The following is a 25,514-nucleotide window of genomic DNA, read 5'->3' as shown; positions in this document are numbered from 1 at the left end:
GAGCTTAGACGGCTAGAGCGAAAGTGTGGAGGAAGTCTACGTGATCGAGGGCTGCGCGAACATCTTATAGACGTTTATGAAGGCCTATGAGATGGCGATGAAGAGGAGGCGAAGAGAGTATTCTTCTCCTCCTCTCTCGCGATCTTGCTAAGCTCCCGCCCAGTTAACAATTGTGCCTTCGAACTATTCGCTGCTTACCCCATTATCAATGAGGGGTCTCAAAAAAATGATCAATTGGCTATTAGCTGTGAGGCATTTATGAGCTATTCTCAAGCAGATAAAGTCAGCTGTTCCGCCAAGGACCTTCCTGCCACTTTCTGGAGACAATTCTGCTAACTGAAGGCTCCCTTGCCGTCTTCTGGCCCTCTTGCTTGGCCCAGTTTTCCCTATGCTCGAAGCCGCTGTTGACAGAGCCTTGGCTGCTGTTAGACCAACTACCTGTCCTCTCTGGATCCGTTGCCCCTCTTTGGCTTATTAAAACATGCCGAGAGGAGTTACGACCCCACCTGTTGAATATTCATCAATAGCTCCCTTTGGAGCAAGGAGTCTCTTTCCTGGTGGGTTGAAGGAGGCAGTGGTCCGCTTCCACTCTTAAAAAGACCGTCCATTAGATCCCTGAGTGATCCTCGACCAGTACCGCCCCAGTTTCGAATCTTTCGTTTCACCTGGGGAAGGTAATTGAGAGAGTGGTGTTGGAGCAGCTTCCAAGGTTTCTGGAGGTCACCATCGGCCTTCGATCCCTTCCAGTCCGGCTTCCGTGCTGGGTGGCATGGGACGAGAGACTATTCTCGTCGCCATCACAGACACGCTCCGTATGCAGCTTGACCGAGAAGCGGACGTGGCGCTGCTGGTATTATTGGATCTTACCGCAGCGATTTGATGGTGGTCGCATCACGATCTTTGACCTGCACCGCCTGGCCACTTCCGAGTGCAGGGGCACTGTCCTTCAATGGATTGCCTCGTTTCTCCGGGACCGGAGGTCCAGCAAGTGTGGTGTGGGGACAAGGCCTCCCGAGGGTGCCCGCCTTTATTACGCGTTGTACCTCAGGGAGCGCTGCTGTCCCCGCTTTCGTTATTCAAAACATCTATATACGACTCCCTTGCTCAGCTGAGTACGGAGCTTTGGGTTGGTCTGTCACCAATTATGCTGATGACACTCCAGCTCATTCTGTCGATGGAGGGGGAGCCGTCCACCGCCCCTGCAGCTCTGCAGCACTGTTTGGAGGCAAGGTTGCTGGTTGGTTGAAGCAAGAGCAGGCTTAAAGCTGAATCCAACAAAGACGGAGATCCTTTGAAAGCTGGAAAGCTGAGGGGGGCAGAGGACTTTCAGCGCCCGGTGTGGCAGGGGAGGGTCTCATTGGCACCGACTCCCCTCAGTTACTGCAGCCTGGGGGTCCCACCTGGATTCACCTCTTTCAATGGGAGACCCAGGTGGCCCATACAACCCGAGGTTACTGCGCTTTTTTCAGCATCTCTCGCCAGGCCCAGCGACTGGCCCCTTTCCTCTCCTAAGCAGACCTGGGCCGCAGTGGTCCATGCAACTTGGTCACCTCCAGATTAGACTATTGCAACTTCGCTCTGGCAAGGGCTCTCCTCAAGCGGCCCCAGATCCGGAAATTAAAATTGGTCCAGCATGCGGCGGCATCGTCTGCTCACGGGCGTGTGCCTTTTAGAGATCCACATCATGCCCGTGTTGCATCGCCTGCACTGGCTCCCAGTGGAATTCCGGATCGTCTTCAAGGTATTGGTTTTAACCTTTAAGGCCTTGCGCTGACTTGGGGACTCCTCGTACCCTACGTAGGACCGTCTGGCCCCATATGTCCCACACCCCGGTCTCTGCGTTCTGCGGAGGCCAATCTGCTGGTGATCCCCGCCTCGCCTCACTATGATGCGGCTGGCCTCCCACCAGGGCCAGGTGCATTCTGACGCAGCCCTGGCCCCTGCCTGGTGGAATGCTCTTCCTCCAGCTGTCCGGGCCCTGCGGAACCTCAATGAGTTCCGCAGGGCCTGTAAGACTGAGCTTTTCCACCGGGCCTTTGGGGAGACCAGCCGCTGATGTGGGTGCCCGAAACAAACATGCTGAGAAACACTCTAGACCCACTGTCCCTCTCTTAAGAGGAGGGTTTAAATAGCCGGATGCCATCTATTTTAAAACTTAAATAAGGTTTGATATTGAATGCTGCATTTTAAGTCTTAATTTATTTTTATCTTGTTTTACTGTCTGTTGTTAATGTTGGACACCGCCCTGAGCCCTCCGGGGGAGGGCGGTATAAAAATGCAACAATAAATAAATAAATAAAATATAAGTATTACAGGTATTAAACCCTCATCTAGCTAAATCAGAGGAATCACACAATGACCAACACTACCATTTATTTCATTATCCCACCCTTCCTTGCAAGGAGATCAGGTTAGCAAACATGGTCCACCCTCTTCCAAACCAAAACACGGAGAGGTGATGGGACCAGAAAGTATTGACTGAACAGAGCCTCTGTGCAGGTTCATTTTTATTGATGAGCACAAACAAAAAATAAGCTGATCTGATCCAAGGCTTAGCAAAAAAATTTGACTCCACTTTTAAAGTGACAAATATTTCCAAGCAATTACAGTTATAAGAATGGCAAAAGAGACATCGTCATAGCTGTTGCTCCAGTCATTCATCATACTGCTAACTTTATACCTGGTATAACAAGCTTTTCTCTTTATCACATCAATTGAAGACTGCAGCTCCAACCCTCTCTGAATGGCTGTTCCAGTCCCAAATAAGACAGCATTCTGCAATTCTAAACAGTTACCTGGTCATAACCTCCGCTGCAATCACAAAGACTTTCTTCCACATCATTGCAGTGTCATAACTAGTCATTTCTACACAGGGAAACAGGCTCACTGTTCTTTGCCTCCACTACCCAACCCCAGAGCGACAGAGATATGAAAGAACCATCCTTCATCTTTGGATATGTATAAAACAGAAGATATCCAGAAAGACAGACCTACCCCAAACCTTGCAGAGAGATTAGTAAAACTTGGGAAAAGTTAAGAATAATTGTGTGTCTTAAAGGGTACTCATGAGTTCCTGTGCTTAGATGGACTGCTCTTTCTGTCAGCTCTGCACTCAGGTACTTGCAAAAACCCTGTCATTACTGTAATCCCAATAGCACTAGCTGGTCAGTCTCTCATGCCTTATTCCGTCTACACTGTGTGCGCATGCACACGCACAAACACAGAAAGGCGGAATGTGCTTTAGTAGGTACTGTAAAAGCACACAATGAGAAACTAAAAGGAAATGAGTGTTTTATCTAGCCTGCTGTCCTCCCTAAACCTCCAGCAAGTTGATACCTGCCTTTTCATTTACCACTTAGAAATCATCTAATTATTTCAATCTGAAAAGAAAATTTAATACGGTTTCACAACATGATTAAATCTTTATGACCCACTTAGGCACCTGTCCAGGTGGCGCGAGGACAGTATGACGTGGCTCTGAGACACACTGAGGGGCTTGGCCTGCTTATAAGAAGTCACAATGTAATAAGCAGTAGGCCAGATTTACTGACCAAAACATACCCGGGAATGTCTACTATGTTTTCCCTTTATTAAGTTGTTGTAACCACTCCAGTCAGCCTGGGAGCAAGGTAAATCAGTTACAATTCAGGAAACAGTATTTTGCCTCCCTGATCAGTTCATATCCAGGGAGTTTATGTGTATTAATAATTAGGCAGGAGAGCTTGGCATTAGGAATATGTTCAGATGTCCACCCTAATTTTGGAAAAGAAAATAGCCATACAGGATCTCTTCAAGTGGAAACTTCCCAAATAGAAGCCATAACAAGGGTATCGATGCAGGCCAAATTCATCAAAATGCTTTTCAGCCTTTCTCTTGATTTTGGCATGCATATGCAAAAACCAGAAAAGTATTTCTAAATGTACCATTTTTCTGAAGTCACCGATGGTCACAATGTACAAAAATCCACATACTAAAATTGGCTATGTGCACTGAACTAAAATGTGTGTTCATCTTTAGGGAAAATTATATTTTGGAAACAAAAGCTATTATTTTTGGATGCCAGCTCTTTCGTGGCATTAGTGCACTTGTCACCCATGTTAAGTTTATGGCTTTCCCTTCTCTGTACATCAGTTTCCCCACCTGTAATGGGACAAAGGGTTCTGCTTAAAGCTCGCCCAAATCCCACAAAGGTAAGAATGACAGATCAAAACCTCATTTATAAAAGTCAGTTCTCACCTTCTGAGAGTGCCCTCTCCAGTTTTCTTATTGTGACAGGGTACCCATTGGAAACCTAGTATGAGAGGGGCAACCAATGTGCACAGAACTGCTGCATCTTCACAAAAGGCTTTGTGCTCACTTCTGTCTTAGCAAAAACTCCAAACCTGGAACTAGGACGGTCCTAGGGAGATTCACTCAAGGAAAGAAGTTCAACAAGTTTATGGAACTGTCACTGAATGAAATTAGGAACCAATCCTTAAAAGCAGGTGGCATCGAGGGAATAAACGTAGCTATTCCCTGCAGAAATATTTCAGTGCTCGTTTTCATTTTGAATGAGACATGTTGTGCCCTGGCTAAAGAAATCGCCACTTGACAAGCTGAAGACAGACGGACTGGGCGCCTCAACTCTGTCCCTAGCTGACCCTAGCTGCACGTAGTTAGGCAACGCAACAGAAACTCTCCACAGGGTAGCTAAGCACTAACGAGCATTCTCCAGGCTATGGGAAGGCTGCGCTGGTCCAAGCATCACCCTCACGGCCAAACAGCTCACACGGAATGAGAGCTCTGAATGTCAGGCAGCTTCTGAAGCACAAGCCAAATCATCTGAGTGAAAAGTACTCCCCACCACCACTGGGCCAAAATATTCTCCTTTCAGACAACAAATAAGAGTGGCTGCAGTTTAGACAGCTTGGGAGAGGGATGAAATCTACACTTTCATGTTAAAACAAAAGTTTATGGAATCCAAATCCATCACTTGAGCCTTTTGTACAAATTCCACTTAAAATGAAGGAGAGTTTGTGGAGGGGGTTTCCTGATGTTTATACTCTTCTTGTTTGTCTGTTTTATTCATACCCTGCACCCTCTTCCCACAGAAGACTCGGGGTGGCTGCAAAACACTTAAAAATACTTTCAAAATACAGTAAAAACAAATAAAATGGAAGTAAAAGCAATAAATAGAACAATAAAACAACTAAAATATTACTATATAAACTTGCTTGGAAAATAAAACAACTGGCCAGCTCCCTAGTTAATAATGCTAGAGTAGCTTGCAGATCATTCAAAAAGGCATTCTTCCAGAATGATCTATAATTATGGATATCTTTTTTTCTGGAGAGTAACTAAGCTTTAGTTCAAGTTTTAGCATCTTTTGTGAGAGTTCTAAGGTCTTTTGTTTACTCTGGCTTTTTGTAGTTAGGAGTAAGCCTGTTTCTCTTTGCATATACATTAACATTTGGTTTGAAACTGGTGCAGTATGAAATCCACATAAATTTAAATTATGCTTCCTTCTTTCTTGCATCCTCATTCCAGTCAAATATTCCTGTTCTAGAAAAAAGCATAGCCAATTTTTAAAATCTGAATTATAATTATATAAATCATATATTTATAAATATATAAATATATTATCTGCTAGGCTATTTAGATTGCAAATTTCCTAAGTATACTTTTTAGTTATGGAATATGATGTTTATATTCTCTCTCCTCACACACTTTTGCAATGTAATAATTTTAATTGATGCAAACAGAGCAACATTGGCCTACCATTCTGTGATCTGGGTCAGTGATATTGAAGGACCCTGACACTTCCATGTTCCATGATGCTGCTAGAATGCTGACAATCTGTGACTGATAACTCTCTGTTCCCAGACACATAGGGAAGCAAAAGGACAGTCCCTTCTGCTGGTAATGACCTCAACCTGTGGCTTTGTTTGCACAGTTTCAACTGGCAATCGTAACTCCCCAAGAGAGGGGGGAGAATCAAAACAAACGAGAGAAAAGTCCACACATGTTGATGGCCACAGCGTTCATGGCACTGCCAAACAACAGAATAAAAGGTTTCATGGACCTAATAAGAGGCATCAGGAGAGGGCAAGGATTAGCCATGACCTTTATCCCATAAAGTTTTCAAGCCCCACACAGCAACATGGTGGGCTGAACACAAACCAGTGCAGAAGAAAAGCAGTCAGCAAGGCTGTGATCATGACATGCTTCACAAGAAGGGGCCTTTCTCTCAATTCAGGGACATCATGCATGTACTCCACATGCTGTCCTGATCCAGAAAAGGTTGACCAGCTGTTAAAAATGAACAGTAGGCCTGCAATTGAAAGACATATTTCTTCTGTCAAGAGAGCATTTTCAAGGCCCCAAAATTATGGTCGCTTCTACCAACAGAATGTTAAAAGCTGGATTGAAGGCAAAAGTTACAAAACTTTTGCCCATTATTTCTCCTAAGCGGTCTCAGCCTTGTGATGCTCTCTTCTCCAACCAATAGCAAGGATGCCTGGAAAGGGCATATTCCACATTGTTTTGCAGGCCTCGAATGCCCCTGGCTTTGAGCCTGGAGAAAGAAAGAGCACAAGAACCAGGGCAGCTGCCCACATAAAGAGTCTGACTGCCTCAGCACCACAAAGAAATCAATAAATGCAAATCCATCAATAGCCTACAGTCTTCTGTGCTCTCAGGAAAGAGGTCCCAACCTGCCCCAGCCCACCTGCTGCTACCCACTTAGTATGAGTCTAACAAACTTCCTTTATTTTTTTTCCTCTTCCCAATCCTGCTGTGTGGCCTGGGTCAGGCTATTTTCTGACTCAGGAGCTACAGTTGCCAATGACCTTAGTTGTGTGTTAAACAGAGAAGGAAAGGCCTAAATGTTCTGTTCAGAGCTTGCTACCTTATAGGCTGAGTGCTTTGCTTCACCCAGATCCTTTGTTTTCCAGGTTCTTGTCATGACAAGAAGAATAATACTTTATTTATCTCATCTAGCACTTCTGTAGTCATATACAACAACAGAATGAGGCATCATAAACACCTTTAAATTCGAGTTGTAACTTCAGCCATGCGTATGTACATTGCCTGACCCAATGAAGCTATGAACTGCCAGGATATATACATGAATACCTTGCAAGACTACTACTAAACTGCTCAGAAAAAGGGAATCATTGGTACTTCTATTGCATTTACTGAAATAGTCAGATAGTCACACTTTTATGTGCTATTTAAATACCAATAATCTCAGTTTAGAAATAAAATATATAAGAATTACAAAAAATTAGAATAAACGTAATATGAAATCAAAGTCACTGATTCATGTCTACTCATCTGCTCTTCTGGCACTCTTCAATGCATTCATTAAAACAGTGACCCTATCATATCTTTTTTCTTCCTTTTGCTGTGAACATAACCAAAAAAGCCTTTTTTATTGTTTTCAACCTGGCTTCCTGGTTTCCTTAGACACCTCCCATTTTTCCTCATTGGAACTGTTTGAAATTGTGCCTCCAAGATCTCACTTGTAAGAAACTCCCATCCATCATGAACTCCCTTCTCTTTTAGCATTCTTAACCATGGGATCACACCAATAGTTTCCTAAATTTACTGAAATCAGCTTTCTTAAAGTCTAGCATGCATGTCTGATTATGCTAGGCATTCCCTTTCCACTGTATAACAAACTCCAGCAGAACATGGTCACTCCCACCTTAGGATCCTACTACTTTCACCCCATTAACTAGGTCATTGTTGTTGGTTAGGAACAGTTCTAAAATAGTCAATCCCCTTGTTGCCTCTTCCAACTTCTGGACCATGAAACTGTCTGCAAGTGAGGAATTGATTGGATCTTATAGTCTTGACAGTGTTTGGCTCCCAACAAATATCAGGATAACTGAAATCTCCCATTATTACCAGTTCTTTCCCTTCTGAAAGTTTGGTCATCTGTTCTAGGAAGGCAACATCCAACATGGTGGACGTAACGTAAAGAGCAATTTGCCACTAGATGACCTCCATCCCACAGACTGCAGGTGAGAGAGGAAAGAAAAAAGTATCAATAAAAGCAGAAGAAGGGCAGGGCAATGGCCAGGAGGAAATTTTCATCAGATCAGCCACAGCACAATTGGGGCATCACAGCAATGAAACTTCTGAATGTTCTATGAGATAATACACGGAGTTCAAAATAAACTGGAAATGGGTTTTTTAGCACAAGGCAAGAGAGGAATTGTGATTTTAAGGGGAGCGATAAAGATATATCCTTAGCTCTTCTGATGTTCTGAGTGGCACTTACAGAAAGAGGAGGATGCCGGTATTGGCCATAGCATACGCTAGCCCAAGGATCCCGCTGCCCATGATGGCATTGCTCAGGTTGAAAACGGACATCCCAAAAGAGGTCTTCCCTTCAAACTGTAAGCATAGCCAGGAGAGAAAAAGAGAGAGGTTGAGACAGGATTATTCATGGAGGGGTGGGGCTGAGGTGGGCCATTGGGCTCCTGTCCTGGAGGGCTGCTGGCAGGCAGGAGCACACAGAGCCACGCTGCATCAGCTGTCCCGCACTGCAGGGGCCATTCAGTTCACATCTCACCAGCAGTACCAGCAAGGCATCTTGGCTTCCCTGTTGGATTCTTTTGTACTCTGCCAGTTGAGGAGGCAACACCCACTTCTGGTATCCTAAGTCCCGTCTGCACTAAATGGCCCATGCAGAGCTGGCTTTTGGTGCAGAAGGAAGCAATCAGTCTAGCTTGTTCCTGGGCCATTTTGCAGTCCCAATCTACCTTTGATCACTCATTCACACAAGTATATAGCACTCTTTTCTACTATTCTGGAAAGGAGCAGTTGCATCTCCCTCCTTTTCTCTAGCCTTCTCCGACTTCCCTTTCCCGTATGATTCCTTGGAGCAGGTGAAAAGGAGTAAAAAATCCTGTTTCCCTTTGAATCCACTTGTTGTGGGCCAGCCTGACCCATGGCAGCAATACAGGTTCAGATCCTCCTATCCTGGTAGAAAACTTAGGTTTGCCAGGGACCACTTTGAGGAGTAGAAGCTGTAATGGGCCCAAGACCCTTCTCGGTCATTCACTGCCTGGGGGTCATTCATTGCCTCAGCCCCCCCCCCCCCATGCCCCACACCCCCATCTCTCAGTTGGAGATGTGTTTGGGCAAGAGAGTGTTGATTCTGATTCTAAAAGGAAGCAATTAATAGAGGATTGTGTTCTTGAATGGACTTCCAGGATTGTTCTTCAAACTATTTGCCTGCATCCCCCTGCTCTGATGCCTTCCCTTGGCCCCCAGGTAAAACCATTAGTAGCTGTGTGATTCTGTTCTGTACCAAGTTCTCTGGAAAGATAGCCAACTCAACTGTCCAGATCTATGCAAACACTTACGTCTGTGAAGTGGGTCTGTTTCTTTACAGCACCATGTGGAAGGAACTCCTCCATCTCTGTCAGATTTGCCTGGTTCTCCTCAAATCTGGAACAAGGCAGCAGGAAAACATAACCTTAGTATGCAACCTTCTCCTGACAGTTTCATATTCACAGTTGGATGAGTGTGTGGTTGTGGGTGCTGATGATTATATAGATCGGCAGCGTTTCCTCTCATATAGGTGATGCCTACTTAGTCAACCTGGACAAATGCTAAAACTTCCATTGCCCAGAGGATTTTCTGCACAATTTTGTTGCACTATACGCCCCAAAGTTCCTCTTCAACAACAATATCCTACCCACAATGTGAAAGCAAATCTTCATGGGATAGAAGAATAAACCCTTGTTCCATGGAAAAGGTTGGTGTTTTTAAGCTGCTATTCCATACTTAGTCTCTGTTATAAAACATCTGGTTATACCTGGACATCCATGTTGGAGTTGCACTGCACAATGTTAAGGGGTGGGGGAGTGTAAATTCATAAAATAAGTGAAAATGTTTACGTAATCGCTTAAAGAATATGCAGCAGGAGTCTAGCTTCTTGAAAACTGCAAGCATGAGTCATTACTGCAATATATGCTACACCTGGCTGGGAAAAGAGACCACATTTTCACAGGTACAATGTAAAGTATCTTAAGTGCAAAGAAAATGTGTTATTCCCACAACAGAAACTTCTAACAGTTTCAGATCAGGTTGCAACCTTGAGGGAAGATGTAAGGGCAGAGCACAAGAAACAAGCATGGATCTCTTGGTGTTAAAACAGATCGCAAAAGAAGGCTCAGAGACCTGATAATCCAAATTTACTTTCTGTCTTACATGTGAACACTGTCCCCATTATCCTATGTATGCAGCATAACATTATTCAGGTATTTGGTGTGTCTCCAAGCCACTGATGAGCAAATGATGGTTTAAATGAATGGGCAGAATAACTTCCAGGATTTTGTATATATCCAAAGAGCTCAGAGCTTGCGGGTGCGGAAGGGAAAGTTAGGGAGCAGGAGGTGCCTGTGCAGAGAAAAGCTAGGACTGGATAATGGCAATATAACTTGATATTAAGAATACAAATGCAACTTTTCCAAGTTGAAGTATAAATTGCATTGCCAATCCCTCACTATTTTGAAAAAGAGATTTGTTGTATTGGGAGAGACTTTCAGTCCTGCAGTATGGCTCTGAGTTAGCCCTGTGCCTCCGTGTCACACATTATGGGGTGCAAAAGTTGGGTGTGAGTCCCTGCCCTGTAACACAATCATGTGAATTTAGGATTGACCTCACTTCTTGCACATGCGATGTCTGATTAGGATCATGACCATAGTAATGTGGAAAAGGGACTTCAGCCTTTCCCTTTGCACCATTTTTCCAATGTAGTACAGTCCTGTGGCTGGCTACTTGGGAAAGTCGCATATTTCCTGGGATATACATAGGTATTCCAAATTGGCCCAATAGCAGCACTGTAGGAGTTTTTCAGGCCAGGAAAATGGCACAGGGTGGGGGGAGGCTGAAGCCCCTTTCTCACATGCACCACAGTCCTGATCCTTATTGGGCCCCACAGGCACTGAAACTGAGGAGAAACCACAACTCAGTGTGATTGTGGGTACGACAGACCCCCCCCCCCCCCCGCCCCATCACTCAGGAAGGGAAACCATTCACTGACAGGCTTGTTAGATTTTCCTGCCTTTTTCCTGACGGGCTAAGCTGATTCTAATATGATAGTGTATGGTAATGAAAGCACTTTCCCTCGGCTCTGTTATACTCCCCAGAAGGTGAAAGGTGCCCATTATTTTAAAACCTTTTTTGGCAAACTCCTTAATATAAGGCATACAAAATAATAACATTGAGGCAGATTTAAAACTTAAACAGAATAAAAGATTTATTAACAAGAGAATGGGAATGGGAGATGAATAACTTGGATGAAGGAATGGAAGAGGCAGCAAAAATGTATATTTACAACAGAGATTTTGGGCAGAGAATAAGCAATGTTTGTTTTCAGGCACAGGCTTAAATAAGTTTGTTCAGTTTCAGATACCTTAGATGGTAAACAGATGTTCCTTAGATAGTACAGTTATTTTATGATGGTCCTTATACTTCAGATGGTACTCTGGCTAATGGATTACACACACTTTTGAGGCTCTATCAGGCTTGGTACATTTACTTCAGTACTGTCACTAAGCCCTAACAGATACAAACCCCCAAAACTAAAACATAAGCACTCTCGTCAGAGGAAAATAAAGCAAAATAATGCAACAGACTAACTGGTCTTTGGGATTCTTATCCCCTCTTTCGGGAAGATATATCCTTTAGTGATTTTATATATATAGCTCTTCAACCTGAGCTCCTCAATAATCTAACCACCAGATTTCCCAGGCCTCTATGCCTCACTCTGGATGTAAACAGTAATGGCTCCTGACAAATCTGCACTTTTAAAATACACACTTTTCTTTTCAGTCCTTCACAGTGGATCAATCTAGACAAGCCAGGAACCTCATGCTACCACCATTTTAAAGTGATTTAAAGTGCCACAACAGCTCAGTGGGTTGAGGTGCTCTTGCCCCACCGCTACCTTATCAAGTGCCAAAATAGCCGTGTGGGATGCAGCTGTTTCAAAGCTTGAAAAGGCGTGTTGGAAAGGAAACAAGGATTGGGCCCTCATGGCATCTTAAAATCACTTTAAAATAGCAGTGGAGGTCCTCATGGTGGATTCAGCACACCATCACGATTAGTTGGCCCTGTATTAATGTTTGACACAGACTGGGGACCCAGACAGAACCTGTACGCTCTGTGATGTGTGAAAAACAACTCACCTGTCATTTCCCAATGAAGGGACAGATGAGGCATTCAGCGCTGAGTGTTTTCCATTTGGTACCAGTTCCACCATTTCTGTTTGGATGGGGATCGCTGTGGAATTCATCTCTGCAATTTGATGTGAGCACTTTCCCTTCTTCTTTCCTGACAACTTTCAAGTAAGCAGCCAACAACTGTAGAGAAGCAAGCTGCAGAGGCCTGTCTCCTTGGTGGTGCTGTATCTGCAAGGAAATGTCAATCAATCATGCACTTGACTCCATAAAGCAAGGATACCAAAGACTCGCCAACAGAGTTTGATGCGCCCAGCCTAGGTGGGAATTATTCACAGATGCCTGACTGATATATAAAAATGCATATATTTCAAAACAATATTATTGATCCTGTCCCGATAGGTGACAGATCTTGCTGGAAACTGCTAGCAAACACCAATATTTTTTCCCCATTTCATGCTCCCCACTGTTGCTGTTGGTTTAGGGGCAGCAAGGGTCAATAGACAAATAATATCAAGTAATCATCTGATCTCCTCCAAACAACTTTCATGCTTTCAGAGGTCAACTTGTAAGGTGGCACAGCCCTGGCCAGCTTTCCATTCTTCTACCTGTTAGTGTATCTCAGTGAGATTCTACCGTGTTTCCCCGAATATAAGACAGTGTCTTATATTAATTTTTGCTCCCAAAGATGCGCTATGTCTTATTTTCAGGGGATGTCTTATATTTCTGTGTTTTGTTCGACGGGCATGCTTCCAAACAAAAACTTTGCTACGTCTTACTTTTGGGGGATGCCGTATATTTCGCACTTCAGCAAAACCTCTATGTCTTATTTTCCGAGGATGTCTTATATTCGGGGAAACAGGGTAGTACTGTTATCTTTGCACAAAGTGTACCAACCAAGTCTAGGTACACAGCCTGCCTTACCAAGAATTTTTAACTGAAGGAAAAAGATAGTTACAATAATGAAATTCCATTTACAGGACGTTCATATTTACAGCACATATAGGCAGAATTCATCTTGAGGCCAAACAGCTCAAGCAGGTTGAGATGAGGAACAAAGGCAGAAAAGGTTGCTCTTATAATTCTCCACTGCAACATGACCCACATGGTAGCCCAACACTGTCAGTGTCACTGCTGGCAGTAAACCTCAAACCTAAGGATTCATCTAGGTTTTTCCTTGTAAGTGTATGCTTCCCTGGGCCAATAATCCTTTTGTCTCGCTTTTCCTGCCTCCCAGTTTAACCGGTCAGTCTTCATAGATACTTCCTATATAACACACAGACTGTAGCTTCTGTTTATTAAAAAAACTTCTGTGTTACCTGTTCTTGCACTTTGTTCCCCATTTCTGCTTTGACGTTTCCCAAACCATGCTACATGAAACAAACCTCTGTCAGTCTACAAGACCATGAGTTTGCATGTCCCTTTGATAAGGCATCTACCTTTAGCCACTGAAATGTACAAATTGATTTTATTAATTTATTTACTTCATTTCGAATCTACCTTTCTCACTGAGAGTCAAAATGGATTAAAATACACACATTTGAAGCAATTCTTTCTCTGGTAGCACACTAACCCCAGGTAAGTGAGTGCAAAGTGATTAAACCAGTGGTTAAACCAAGGCAGAATTTACATGTCCATGTTATTCTCTTGTCCACTGAAACAATTGGATCTAGTGTCAGATTTAATCCTTAGACATGCCTCATTTAAAATCAAATCTCAGGATCTTTCAGGTGCCAGCTGTCCATGCTTCTTCCTGTTTTCTGCTCTTACTGCCAAATAATTATAGGATTTCTATGTTACACAATTTTGAAGGTATAGAAAGCACACAGACTTGACTCTGGAATCTGGTGTGATCTTCTAGGAGACTGTTGATCAAAGAGTAGTGGGCACTGTAGTGAAACTCCAAGATAGAGGCAGACAGATTCTACAAAAAAAAATCTCTCAACCTGTTGAACTGTTCTATTTTTGTTTTGTCCCAGCAGGTCAGAATTTACACACAAACAATTTATTTCACTTCTGTTGCAGAGAATACCAGTACCAGGAGATAGCAGGAAAAAAGCCCTGAGTAAGATAGGTATCAGACCACCTTCTGCTGGCATCAGAAAACACAAAACTGGAGCATCACGGAGCTGCTCCTGCCCTGTGGAATAAAACCAAAACAACTCCTTGGCTTATTTGTTATTCAATACTCCCCTTGCTGGCTTCAGGTGGCCTAATCACAAAGTCCTTTTTTAGATATCAAAAACCTGTAAACAATATGGCTTAAGCAGGAAAGTTCCAGCCCAACATTTCCAAGAAGCCAAGTACTCAGTTAGGTTCATTGTGTTTGGAGAGCAGCAGAGTGACCAGCTTTAGTTCCCAGGCGCATCCTTTTTCATTCACTTTTCAGGACACAAAATCCACTGATAAGAGGAGATCCAGTAAGAACAGAGCACCAGAAAATAATTATGGAGCACCAACATAGATCCCCAAATATAACACTGAGGGAGTTCTGTTAATTCAATTTCACCACTGGAGATTTTGCACCTGAGACCTAGTTTTCTTTCACAAATGGGCTCCTAAAACAAGCATATACTGGTACCTACAATATGCCTATGTGGCAATTCTGACCATTCCCTGTCAGAGCATCCCATGTACTGCTCTGGCTTCCCAGACAGCATCAAAAGAAGGGTAAAATTATTTGGCTGTTTGATTTACAAACTTCCTGGATCCATATATTTCTGTACAGCCCGCTTTCCTGCAGAGGCAGCAAGGGATTACCTTCTGTAACCTCACAGCTAAATTGATACACTCATAATGATATAACCACGCAAGGTTGGTAGTCCGGCAAAGTCTTTGATACCAGCATTCCTTCTCACATAACAACGGATGACAGAGGCTTCCCTCCTTTCTGGCATCTCCAGGAATTCACAGTTTTCCTGGGCTTCTTTCAAAGGCTCAGATTTTCCAAAGAAATTCCATGTTGCACCTGAGTTCACCCCAGTGCTTGATAAATTGTGGGTAAACCAGAGTTAGGACTTTGAGTTGGTGTAGGAAATCCACACTGAAATTATGATATGTAATCTAGTAATGCACTTGGCTGTCTGCAGATGAATCCATCTATGGCTACCGACACGTAACTGCATCTCAAGGGAACACAGAACTGCCCAACACTATTATATGCCAAATACAGACAACACACCTAGTAGGATCCTGAAACCAAAGGAACTTTAATGGAAATTTCATTCTGTTCTATTGCAAGCAACACTTATCTGTTTGCTTGTTTATTCGTTCGATTTTTAGGCCACCCCTCCACAAAGGCCTCAGGGTGACTTACAACAATTAAAACATCCAATAAAATCCAACTGATAACTCTGATAAAACCCTGGTGCCCCTTAAAATTCAAGGGATAGGTACACAAAATCAACCCCCACACTAATATGCTAGTCAATCATGCCAGGGATGGAAAGAGGGAGGAGAACGGGGAGAAGGGAGGCCAGTAGGATAGAAACCGTGAGGATAATTGCTTAATTATCCTAACTGTTAAAACTGTACGCTTCATTTCTCATGTGAGTTTGTGCTGATTTCACTTCCAACCATTTGGTGTTGCTGTAGTAGTTTCTCATCAAAACCCATTAGCACTTTCTCTTTATTCATCGTAACCAAGTTACCTCTTAACCTTCCTTTTACATGCTAAACAGCCTGAGCTCCTTAAATCTCTCACTGTAAGTAGAGCAGGCCCCGGCCCTGGGAAGTTCACTGTTTCAACTAAACCAGAACTGACAAAAGCACTAGGTCAAGTGTTACCCCTGTGTTGGAGGAAGCGAGCAGCTTAGCTACAGAGAAGGCAGAGGTAGCAGAAGAAACCTTACAATGAAAACCTTGGTGGGCGTAACGTCATGCAAAAGGAAGCAGGACACCAGCAGACAGTGCAAAAAGCAGTCTGGGAGAAAATCCCAGCTCTTCCTGCAGGCTATATGTTTGCAAAACACAAACTGTAAAGAATTGGAAATCCTGAATAAAGATAGAAAATGGAACTGCTTCTTTGTGATACAATGCAAAAATGGAGACAGGTGTGTACAAGGTCCAACACTCTCCTGGAAATTCCATTCCTTTGGCCAGTTCAAATAAGACACCTTTTGGTTTGTCTTGACAATGAACCAGAAGTCATATTTAGACATGTAGTTGTCCTAGGACGACTGTCAAGTTCTCCAAAAGTGAGACACCTCAAACACAATTGCCAAAGTACTGCATCTCATTCTGAGGCAAATCTTGCAGTCCCAATAATACCACAGAAGATAGAAGTGTTTGAAACCCTGCGGAGAGCACAATGGGGTGAATAAATAATTTTCCAGCAGGGAAACAGTGCAGGGGGGAATTAACCCCCCTCTTCCTCAGCACCATGACTTAGAATCACATCATCACCCCCTGGAGCTGCTTGTTGCCTTTAAAACTTGTTGCCTTGTTGCCTTTCAAGTTAAAACCTTCTTTGTGGTTTGTCCCTAGATGCAGCTTGACATATGGCAGAGAATTATTTTTTCTTCTGGCTGTTAGGGCAGTACTGGGACAGAAAAACAGTATTTAGTGGGAAAATCAAGTCTCCAAGCTCCTCCGAAAGCAAGAGGCATCTCTCTAGCATCAAGCACTTTCCCAACTGACCTGAAACTTATACAAAAAATTTCAAAGAGAGAAAAATTCTGCCCACCTGGGGTTGGCAGCAACTGACTCCACTGCCAATCACTGCATGAGCCCACAGAAGTTTGAAAGACTGGAAGTAAGTCCCCGGCAGAGGAAGCTTGCCAGGCTCGGAAAGCACTGAGCACTGGACTTGCTGGCACACAGCACAAAGTGCCTTCTGTTTGGAGTCTGAGCCCCTCTCTGCTGATATCTTGGAAGTGGCTCCCAAAGACACAGCATCATTATAGGCTGTTCATGCTCACAGTAATTAGGGCCTTTGCCCCAGCTTCTTTTCCTCAGCAACCCACCCCTGGCGTTCTTTCCTCTGCCACCCACGGCTCTTGAAGAGTTTCTTGTACTGTTTTAAAAACCACATCACTGTTGCAACAACATCAGAATGAGGATTATTTGAGGTGAGAGTACTGGACTGATGTGCAACAGGCTGAGATTCAATTTCCTTCGCTGCTGCACAGTCCATAACCCAAAGACAGGTTGCTTGGCGTCTTAGCATCTCTAAGGAATTCAAGCAAGGTTTCGCTTTGGCCCTTTTCCTGCACTCTGTAAACACTGCAGCCGGTACGAGGGGCATGGGGGTGTGGGTGTGGGTGCAGAATCGGTGGTTCCCACGTTGCTGATTGATGGGGTCTGTTTCTCAAGTTCAGCTGAAGGAAAAACTCAATTGGGGCCCTTTTTTTGACTGTCAAGTCACATCTGACTTATGGCAACCGTATTGGGTTCTTCAAGGCAAGAGATGTTCAGAGGTGGTTTGCCACTGCCTGCCTCCACATCACAGCTCTAGTATTCCTTGGCAGTGTCCCATCCAAATACCAACCAGGACAGGCCCTGCTTAGGCTTCCATGATCTAATGAGATTGGGCTAGCCTGGGCCATGCAGATCAGGACTGAACAGAGATAATCATCTTTAATCTGCAACAATTCATGGATGAAATGCTAATTATTCTTCAATACTCGTTTTGCTGATCTGGACAGCTGCACTGTATTCATCTGTCAGTCTGACGAAGGGAAAAGGTTGTATAATCCTGGGTTGAGGTCTGGTACTTCTCTTCTTGCCCTGCGCATGAGAACATCAACTCACGCACACCTACTGGACCTTGATCAACAGTAGTGGAATTTTCAGGGAAGGGAGCATAGGAGTGCATTAACATATGTGGTAGAAAGCAGGAGGGATGTTTTTGTTTTAAAGGATACTACAGGCTGGAGGTCAATCCTGGTCTTGGCAACTGCTGATAGCACTTTCTTAGGACAGCAAGTTTTTGCCTGTCTCCAAATTAGGTATACTATTTAATATCTCATCCCAGCTGGTTCAATTCAAGAATTCCCATTTCTGTTTCACCTGCATTCCCCAGTGAGCCTCATTAAGAAATGTGGGCTATAAGTGAAGCAAATATACAAGACATGTTTTTATGTTCAGGGCATTGGGGGGGGGGGGTTGTGTGTATGTCCATGCACACACAACAATTTTTTCCCACTAAAATGAGCATATTTTCCAATATTATTTTTGCATCAATTGATTATAAGTATGTAAAAGTGACCTTAAAAACCCAAATTAGAAGTGCTAAAAATAAAAACAGGCCAATTTTTTTTAAAAAAAAAACTAACTTGGGTGTGTGCAAGTTAAGTGCTGTCAAGTAGCTTCCAATTCATAGCAACTCTACGAATCAATGTCCTCTAAAATGTCCTGTCATTAACAGTGAATAGTAGTGAGGGAAATCTCATTCCTCCCTCTCTTTCCTTTTTAAATGACAGAGAGTTCTTAGCATCCAGCACAAAGTAACAGTGTTAGAAAAGCCATGGGACTGAAAGGACAGATATTTTTCCAAGCCCTTGTGTAAGCCCATTGCTTATCTGGCAACCACAGAATCCCAGATAAAGACTTGAGTCATTACGCTTTGATTGTCATTATTATTTACCATCCCTTAGTGGCCAAAAGTTTTCTCCTTTTACCTACTCAATTAAACCACCTGTTATGTGTTAGCCCCATGTTAACAGGATTGCTGGATCCCATCAGTAGGTAGTTTTGAGGTTGCTAATCTTCAGCACTTGCCTCTGGTTCAGGTCTTGCCCACTCACAATTGCATCCCAGATTGTAACCATTCACCGCAAGGTCAATTCCTGTCTAACTTCAACTGCATATCCCCCTGCCCCCAACCAGGAGCTATTTTTCTTGGTGTGACTCTAGAATGATAGGCCCCCAACTTGTTAAACCTGTAGATACTTGTGGAGCATTAAGACAAGGCAGTATGCACCACCACCACATTTTTAAGCAAAAACATTCAACTGTGCCAAGAAGTGTGAGGCACGATCTAACTCACAATTTCTGTGCTTTCTGGAACAGGGATAAATTGTCTGGTGCTTTAACTCTTATCTTTTTAAAGGATTTTTTAACTGCAAGATGTAAAGTGTGAATTACCACTCAAGAAATGGGTCCCATAACAAACACGTTTATTATTATAAATCATTAACATTTCCCCTTAATTGCAACTACCTTTTAAGAGTTCTAAAAAGCAACAGTTCCACAATAAACAGAGTGGTTTCCCAACCAGACTTTGAAAATAACCCCTTATTTTCTCCAAAGGGCACAGTGTTTGTGATGAATAAGTGTGCGCAAGCCAAAAAAGAGAAACTGCTTTCTGAATGTCACTAAATCATCCTAGAATAGCTATGGTGTCCAGCCAGAAGGTAGACCATCCAGCAACTGATTCCATGACACCTGAAAGTATTATTCGTGACTGACAGTAACAGGACCAAATCACAGCAGTGCAAAGGAGCCTAGAGTTACCCAGGAAGTACTTGACCATTCCCCCACCCCCCACCCCCCACCCCCCACATTTTCCAGAAGGAAAAGGGAGGCTGAGAAAACTCTTCAGTTCACACCAGTGTGAAGGCACATCCTTGCAGCCATCCCTGCAAGCCCCCGTTAGCATTTCTTTCTCAGGCTAACATGAAGGTATAACTTCTGCTTCACTCGTGTTCTTCACACAGCAACATCTGACATCCTTCTTGACACACCAGGCAGGTTTGCAATCATCAAGAAGTTTCTCATCAGTCCATCTTGAACCCTTTCAGCAGAAACAGCTTTATAGCAAAATTAACTCATTCAATGAAATCTATAAACAAAGCTAAACTTACGTCAGTGAAATTCCTAACAATTATTCAGCCTCAGTCTTACTGCAGAGATTACTTTTTAAAGACCTGATTCAGTGATCTGTTAAACAAATTATACGAGTCATCTTATTTATCTAGCATTATCATTGCTTCATAAACATTTATAATCCCATGTTCCAGGATGCCTGTTATCTGCCATTTGACCACTGTTCTGGAATATTTCTTCTGTGCATTAGGGCTGCAATTTACAGGGAGAGGACACATAATGTCACCACTCCGCATCTTATGGCTATACTAGAGATAGCATAGATTAAGTCCAGCACTATGGGAGTTATACCAGCAACTTTTCTTCAGTTGAGTGTTAGATACTGTCATGCCCGCACAGAAGCTTTTATTATTTTCATTGTTAAGTATAAGTTTCCCATAGATAGCATGTATAGTCTGTATAGTCTCCAAAGGGAGGGAATTTTAGTTAGCCCCTGTCCCTTTAAGAAGTTTCCCCAAGAGGCAGTCTTTCTGTTTTCTCCCAGCAATGCCCCTGTTTAACTCAGTTCAGTTCAGCACAGGTGCCCGAGGAGTTAGGAGGCAGCAATATTTTGCCATGTCAAAGGTGTAAAGAGAGAACAAATGTGAGGTTTACAGAGAACAGTAGCCAGATAAAGACTCAAAGAACTTAAAGAAGTGGACTTTCCTGGAAGCAGTCAAAGAAAGAACAAAAGTCTACAGCTTCTACTGTTCAGTCAAGCAAGTACTTTATTTTAGACAGACCCTGGGAGGAGTTAGGGTCTCCATTCTTCTAATATTAAACCTTTTGTTTGAACTGTTAAACCTTGCTTGTGACTCTCCCACTCTGTTCTAGTCAGGCACAGGGCACCAGAAACAGTTTTGCTTGGGGAACAGATACACATATGGAAGATGGGTGCTGAGGAACCAGTGAACAGAGAAATTTGTACAATGCACTTAGTTTTATCCTTTCTTCTTGGGAGACTCCAGGTAAAAGTTGGTGTCTTTATTTATTTAATAAAATTGTAGGGCTGGGACCAGAGCATCATTATTTCATGCCATAAAAGCCAGAATCTAGAATTTTCAAATCTGAAAACATTCATCTCCATTTAAAAAAACACAGGTTTCAAGCTCTCTGTATTTGTTAGCAGTTCAAGGACAAACTACATGCAATACAAGAGACATGTAGAATTGCTCCAATTTTTTTTAATTACTACACCCCAGGGAGAGGGCACTATTTGATTGAATAGCAGGAGCAGAGGGGGATGAGTAATCATTTCCCCATGGGCTGTTTTCTTGCTCAGAACCTCCCAGAAGGTCAGTGACACTCAGCGGGCCAGGAGCTATAAACTAAATTTGGGTTTTTTGGTATGAGAAGAAAGCTTCTGATCCACTGGATTGTACTTTACTAGTAAGTATGGTGTTTTAAAAGGAATCATCTACTGTACATCTACTGCAGCTGCTTGACGGTAAAGCTTTATGCTTGGTATTGCTAAACCCAACTCTTTTTTTCCATATTGTAACATTTTGAATTTGAATTTTATTTGCAGAAATTCTTCCCAAGCACAACATTTTTAACTTTTCATGCCTGTGCAGACGCTGGTTTCTTTTCACATTTTCTTTTTCATTTTTGACATAGCTCTTGTAACTCTTCTGAGCACTACTGCCTAATGAGACATCCACCCCATGTTACAGGAAAGTGGCGAAGGCAAGGGTGCAGTAGGGTTTGAGATTTATACCTTGAAACCAGTCACCACTGAAAGGATAAACTGAAAACTTTTCTGACCCACAGGCACCACGGCAGGGATGGAAGTAAAATACCCATCCTCTTCAATAACTACCCACTCGTCTCTACACACTTTGCACACCCAAAGGGAGTACAAGCAGTCTGCAGAGAACAGAGAGTATCACCACCACCGCCACCTGAGTCACCCAGGAAAAAAACAAAGTGGCCACAATGGAGTCATGGTTTGAAGTTCAAAACGGGTAGGAGGTAGGTAAACAAAGAAGTTATTTATTGAAACTATTTCCATTCCACCTCACCTCCTCATTGTGGCTTACAATTCAGCAACCAGGCTATGAGGACACAAATTAGAAACAGGCCAATTAGCAATTAGAGAACTAGATACATGGGGGGTTGGACGAGATGGTCTATATGGCCCCTTCTGTGATTCTAAAAGCATTCAAAATATAACAAAGAGAAGATTTTAAAATTTCTATTACATGGAGAAATGTCAAGAAAAAAAGTTTGCAAAATGCTATTCTTGCTGTCCAAGAAAATAACCCTATTAATAGGGCTCACTATCAGAATGTCGTAAACTAACTGATCTTGTGACATGATTTCCAAGCTAGCCATATGTGTTTTTCCTACGCAGCGATTTTGCCACAAAGGACAGAAGGTAAACTTAAAATCTTCAAGCCTGCCATATAAACCAAGAATGCTGGCAGAAACATCTCCAAGTAACAAAATGGCTACAATTAAGAGGCTACATAAACACTTTTGGCAGGGACAGGGGAAAGTGGAGACACGTGGCTGGCCATGGAAATAAATGCCCCATAATACATCATGGCAATTTGAGCACAGGCTTGGACCAAGAAGATCAAGTTCTCTCTATACAATAAATCATGCATCACAAAAATATTAAAATGTATAGATCCAATAATTGTTCCACTTACACAAAACAGTGGCAATATTCCCTGATTTCCTAAATCAGTGCCCCCACTAACACCACCACTACCGCATCAGCTCTTCAAGATCACACAGTGCAGCTGGGACAAGGAAGAAGTAAGAACCGATCCACTCCTACCAGGAGAAACAGATTGGATCAGTGTATTGTTGAAGGCTTTCACGGCCGGAATCACTGGGGTGCTGTGTGGTTTCCGGGCTGTATGGCCGTGTTCTAGCAGCATTCGAAACGTCAGGAGAGAATGCTTCTAGAATAAGGCCATACAGCCCAGAAACCACACAGCACCCCAGATTGGATCAGACTCATTGACTGTAGCTTTCTGCATTCAGTTAAGGCAAACAATTTCTATACTCTATTTTGTACTGTTGATTTTAGAATATTTTTCAATAGCCCTTAAGAGAATAGGAGATCATGACACCCCAGTTCTCAGAACATGAGATTCTCACATATGTACCACATGCTAGGATATTTTGATGTTCAGGCAGAGTAGGTTTGGAAGCGGAACAAGGAAGATTTTAAGGAGAATTGGGTGAGGAGAACTAGAATAGGCTCACAATTAAACTCAGCAAAACTTAGATTCTAATCCATACTCTGCCATAAAGCCTCTGCCGTCAACCTGTCATTATTTCCCTGAACCTAAAAAGTGAGAAGTTACCTTGAAGTTTTCATTACCACAACTACCTTTTTTAAAAAAAACCCACATACACACACAACACACAAGCAGCATATTCTTAAATAACAAAGATGGATTTGAAAATCCGGTATCCTGACAATCACAGTTAATGCCATAACTGCTTTCTCAAGGGTGGTCCCATGTGAGACTACAAAAGCTCAGTAAGATTTAGGCAGCTTTTTCTATGGCTTTCTGCTGCAATCTAGGGCTGTTCTGTGCTTTGAGTCAACACTGCTTTATCTTAAAAACCACTCATTCTCTTAATATTAAGATGGCTGTGTGACATCATTTTAGACAAACATGGCATCCACTGCAAGTTTTCTCCTAGCCTAGAAGCTGTCTGTCCTAAAGTCCCAGGTCATGCTACTTCCACACAAATATCAATTTCTATGCAAACCAAATTGCTTCTACTTAGCCCTCCTGGGGGTCCAGAACAGCCTGAAAAAGATCCCTGCAAAGCTGTGAGCATCAAGAAGTAAAAACTCCAAGATTCTGACTCCGTCTTTCAAACTGTGCCAGTTATTTAAGACAAAGGCATGACAGAGTAGAAGACCCTGTATTATGATTGAAGAGGATTCTCATTTCCACTCTCTTCAACCCGTGTGAAGACTAACCACTGGCAGGGAGGACTAGAAAAAATATAGAAAATTGTTTTAACCCCATTGGATCTCAAATACCCCTTTCTCTTTTTCATTATATATTCCTAGGAACATCTGGACCTTAAAATCAGTGCAGAATGTACCCTGGAAATGCAACTTTTAACAGCATCTACACAATACACAGCAGTTTCCAGCAATTTATTACAGATTGGTTCCAGAGTAGCTGCTGGATAACTCAGCAACAATCTGTAATATGTTCACTATATATTAAAAATCCATAAATATGTCTCTGGCTATTTCCTAGGTCTTCTCCACTGGTTAGAAACAAGTAAACAAATGAACAGAAGATATCAGTTTGTAATCTTGGGTTTTTAATGCTTTCCCCACCCCCCACCCTCCAAACAAACAGGCAATCTTGGAAAGGCAGAAAAAAACAGCAAATGACAGCAAGTAAACCACCCACGCTGATAAGTTATTTTCTTAGCTGTTAGGAAATTTTGTTTCTTACTTATCCCATTCTCATCTCCTCTTTCATAGTAAGCTTACCTATTATAACTTGGATTTCTATAAATTATTAGGTTTGATATTCCAGCTATGAATTACAGAGCAGCACAATTGCATGATGATAAAGGAGATAACATTATTCTTGGAAATGGCTCAAAATGGCACTGCCCTTCTGCAGCACTGGGTGGTGTACATACTCAAAGGATGTGATTCTGTTCACAGAGATGTGCAGAAACTTACCAGCATTTCAGTCACAGGTCTTTGGGTAAAAATGGAGCCTCAGAAATCCCCAGGAATGTTTGTGATTCTTCTCATTCCTAGCCAGAGGCAGGTGGCAAGCGGCAGAGAATACTTGCAGTGTTAAATACATTTTGACACTTTGGCACAGGAGGCCAGGTTCACACATGCAGGGTAATGCGGTGACAAATACGTGAAGTAATAAAATGAATACCACCACTTCAGAGTCCAGGAGGACGATCACATTTTGGAATGCTCCCAAGTTTTTTTAAAAAAATCTTTGTAAATTAAAAACCAGCATAGCATGCAAAGTGGTACAACATTTCTCCCTGCTGTACTCATTTGTTTAATATGAAGGAAAATTCAAAGCCAGAATCCTCTACTTGAGTCTGAAGGGAAGCAGTGCATTCTATCACCTCAGCCCCCTACCACCTCATCATCCTGCATGTGTGAACTGGATTCCCAGCTTCTGTCACCTTACCAGATGAATATTACATTCTCTTGTTCCATCCTACTGTGACTTTCAAAAAACCCACAATCTCTTCAACTTTTTGGACATATTCTGGGTCTTGAATATATGCTACACAAGAAGTGCCTTGGTACTTGGAACCTGAGCAAGGCTATTAATTATAGGAAGTTTTGGGGGACATTGGCCAATTATGCACAAGGTGTCTTGTGAGCAATGGGGGCAAATGCCCTTTGGGGATGGGGCGGTATAAAAGTCCAAATAATAAATAAATAAATAAAAATAAATGTCCATAGCGGCAAGATTTCTTGCATGGATGTATTTCCTTAAATCTCACTTTCACTTTCCATTCTCTCCACAGCAAGCAACACCACTTCTAGCATAA

At 42.7% G+C, this 25,514-nt stretch overlaps 1 protein-coding gene across 1 annotated transcript in view; it reads right to left on the bottom strand.

The window, feature by feature from the left end:
* The window catches only part of SLC38A3 (solute carrier family 38 member 3), a 68,811-nt gene that overhangs the window by 4,766 nt on the left and 38,531 nt on the right, over window positions 1-25,514 (bottom strand). The window contains exons 2-4 of the mRNA XM_048491225.1: window positions 12,189-12,410; window positions 9,357-9,441; window positions 8,267-8,382 (exon numbers count right to left, since the gene is read on the bottom strand). Coding sequence (XP_048347182.1) covers window positions 8,267-8,382; window positions 9,357-9,441; window positions 12,189-12,295 — 308 coding nt within the window. The 5' untranslated portion in view covers window positions 12,296-12,410. The remainder of the gene's footprint in view (window positions 1-8,266; window positions 8,383-9,356; window positions 9,442-12,188; window positions 12,411-25,514) is intronic.

Source organism: Sphaerodactylus townsendi, linkage group LG03 (genome assembly GCF_021028975.2).
Source record: "Sphaerodactylus townsendi isolate TG3544 linkage group LG03, MPM_Stown_v2.3, whole genome shotgun sequence".
NCBI classification, from domain to species: domain Eukaryota; kingdom Metazoa; phylum Chordata; class Lepidosauria; order Squamata; family Sphaerodactylidae; genus Sphaerodactylus; species Sphaerodactylus townsendi.
This window is presented reverse-complemented; position numbering and strand designations above follow the sequence as displayed.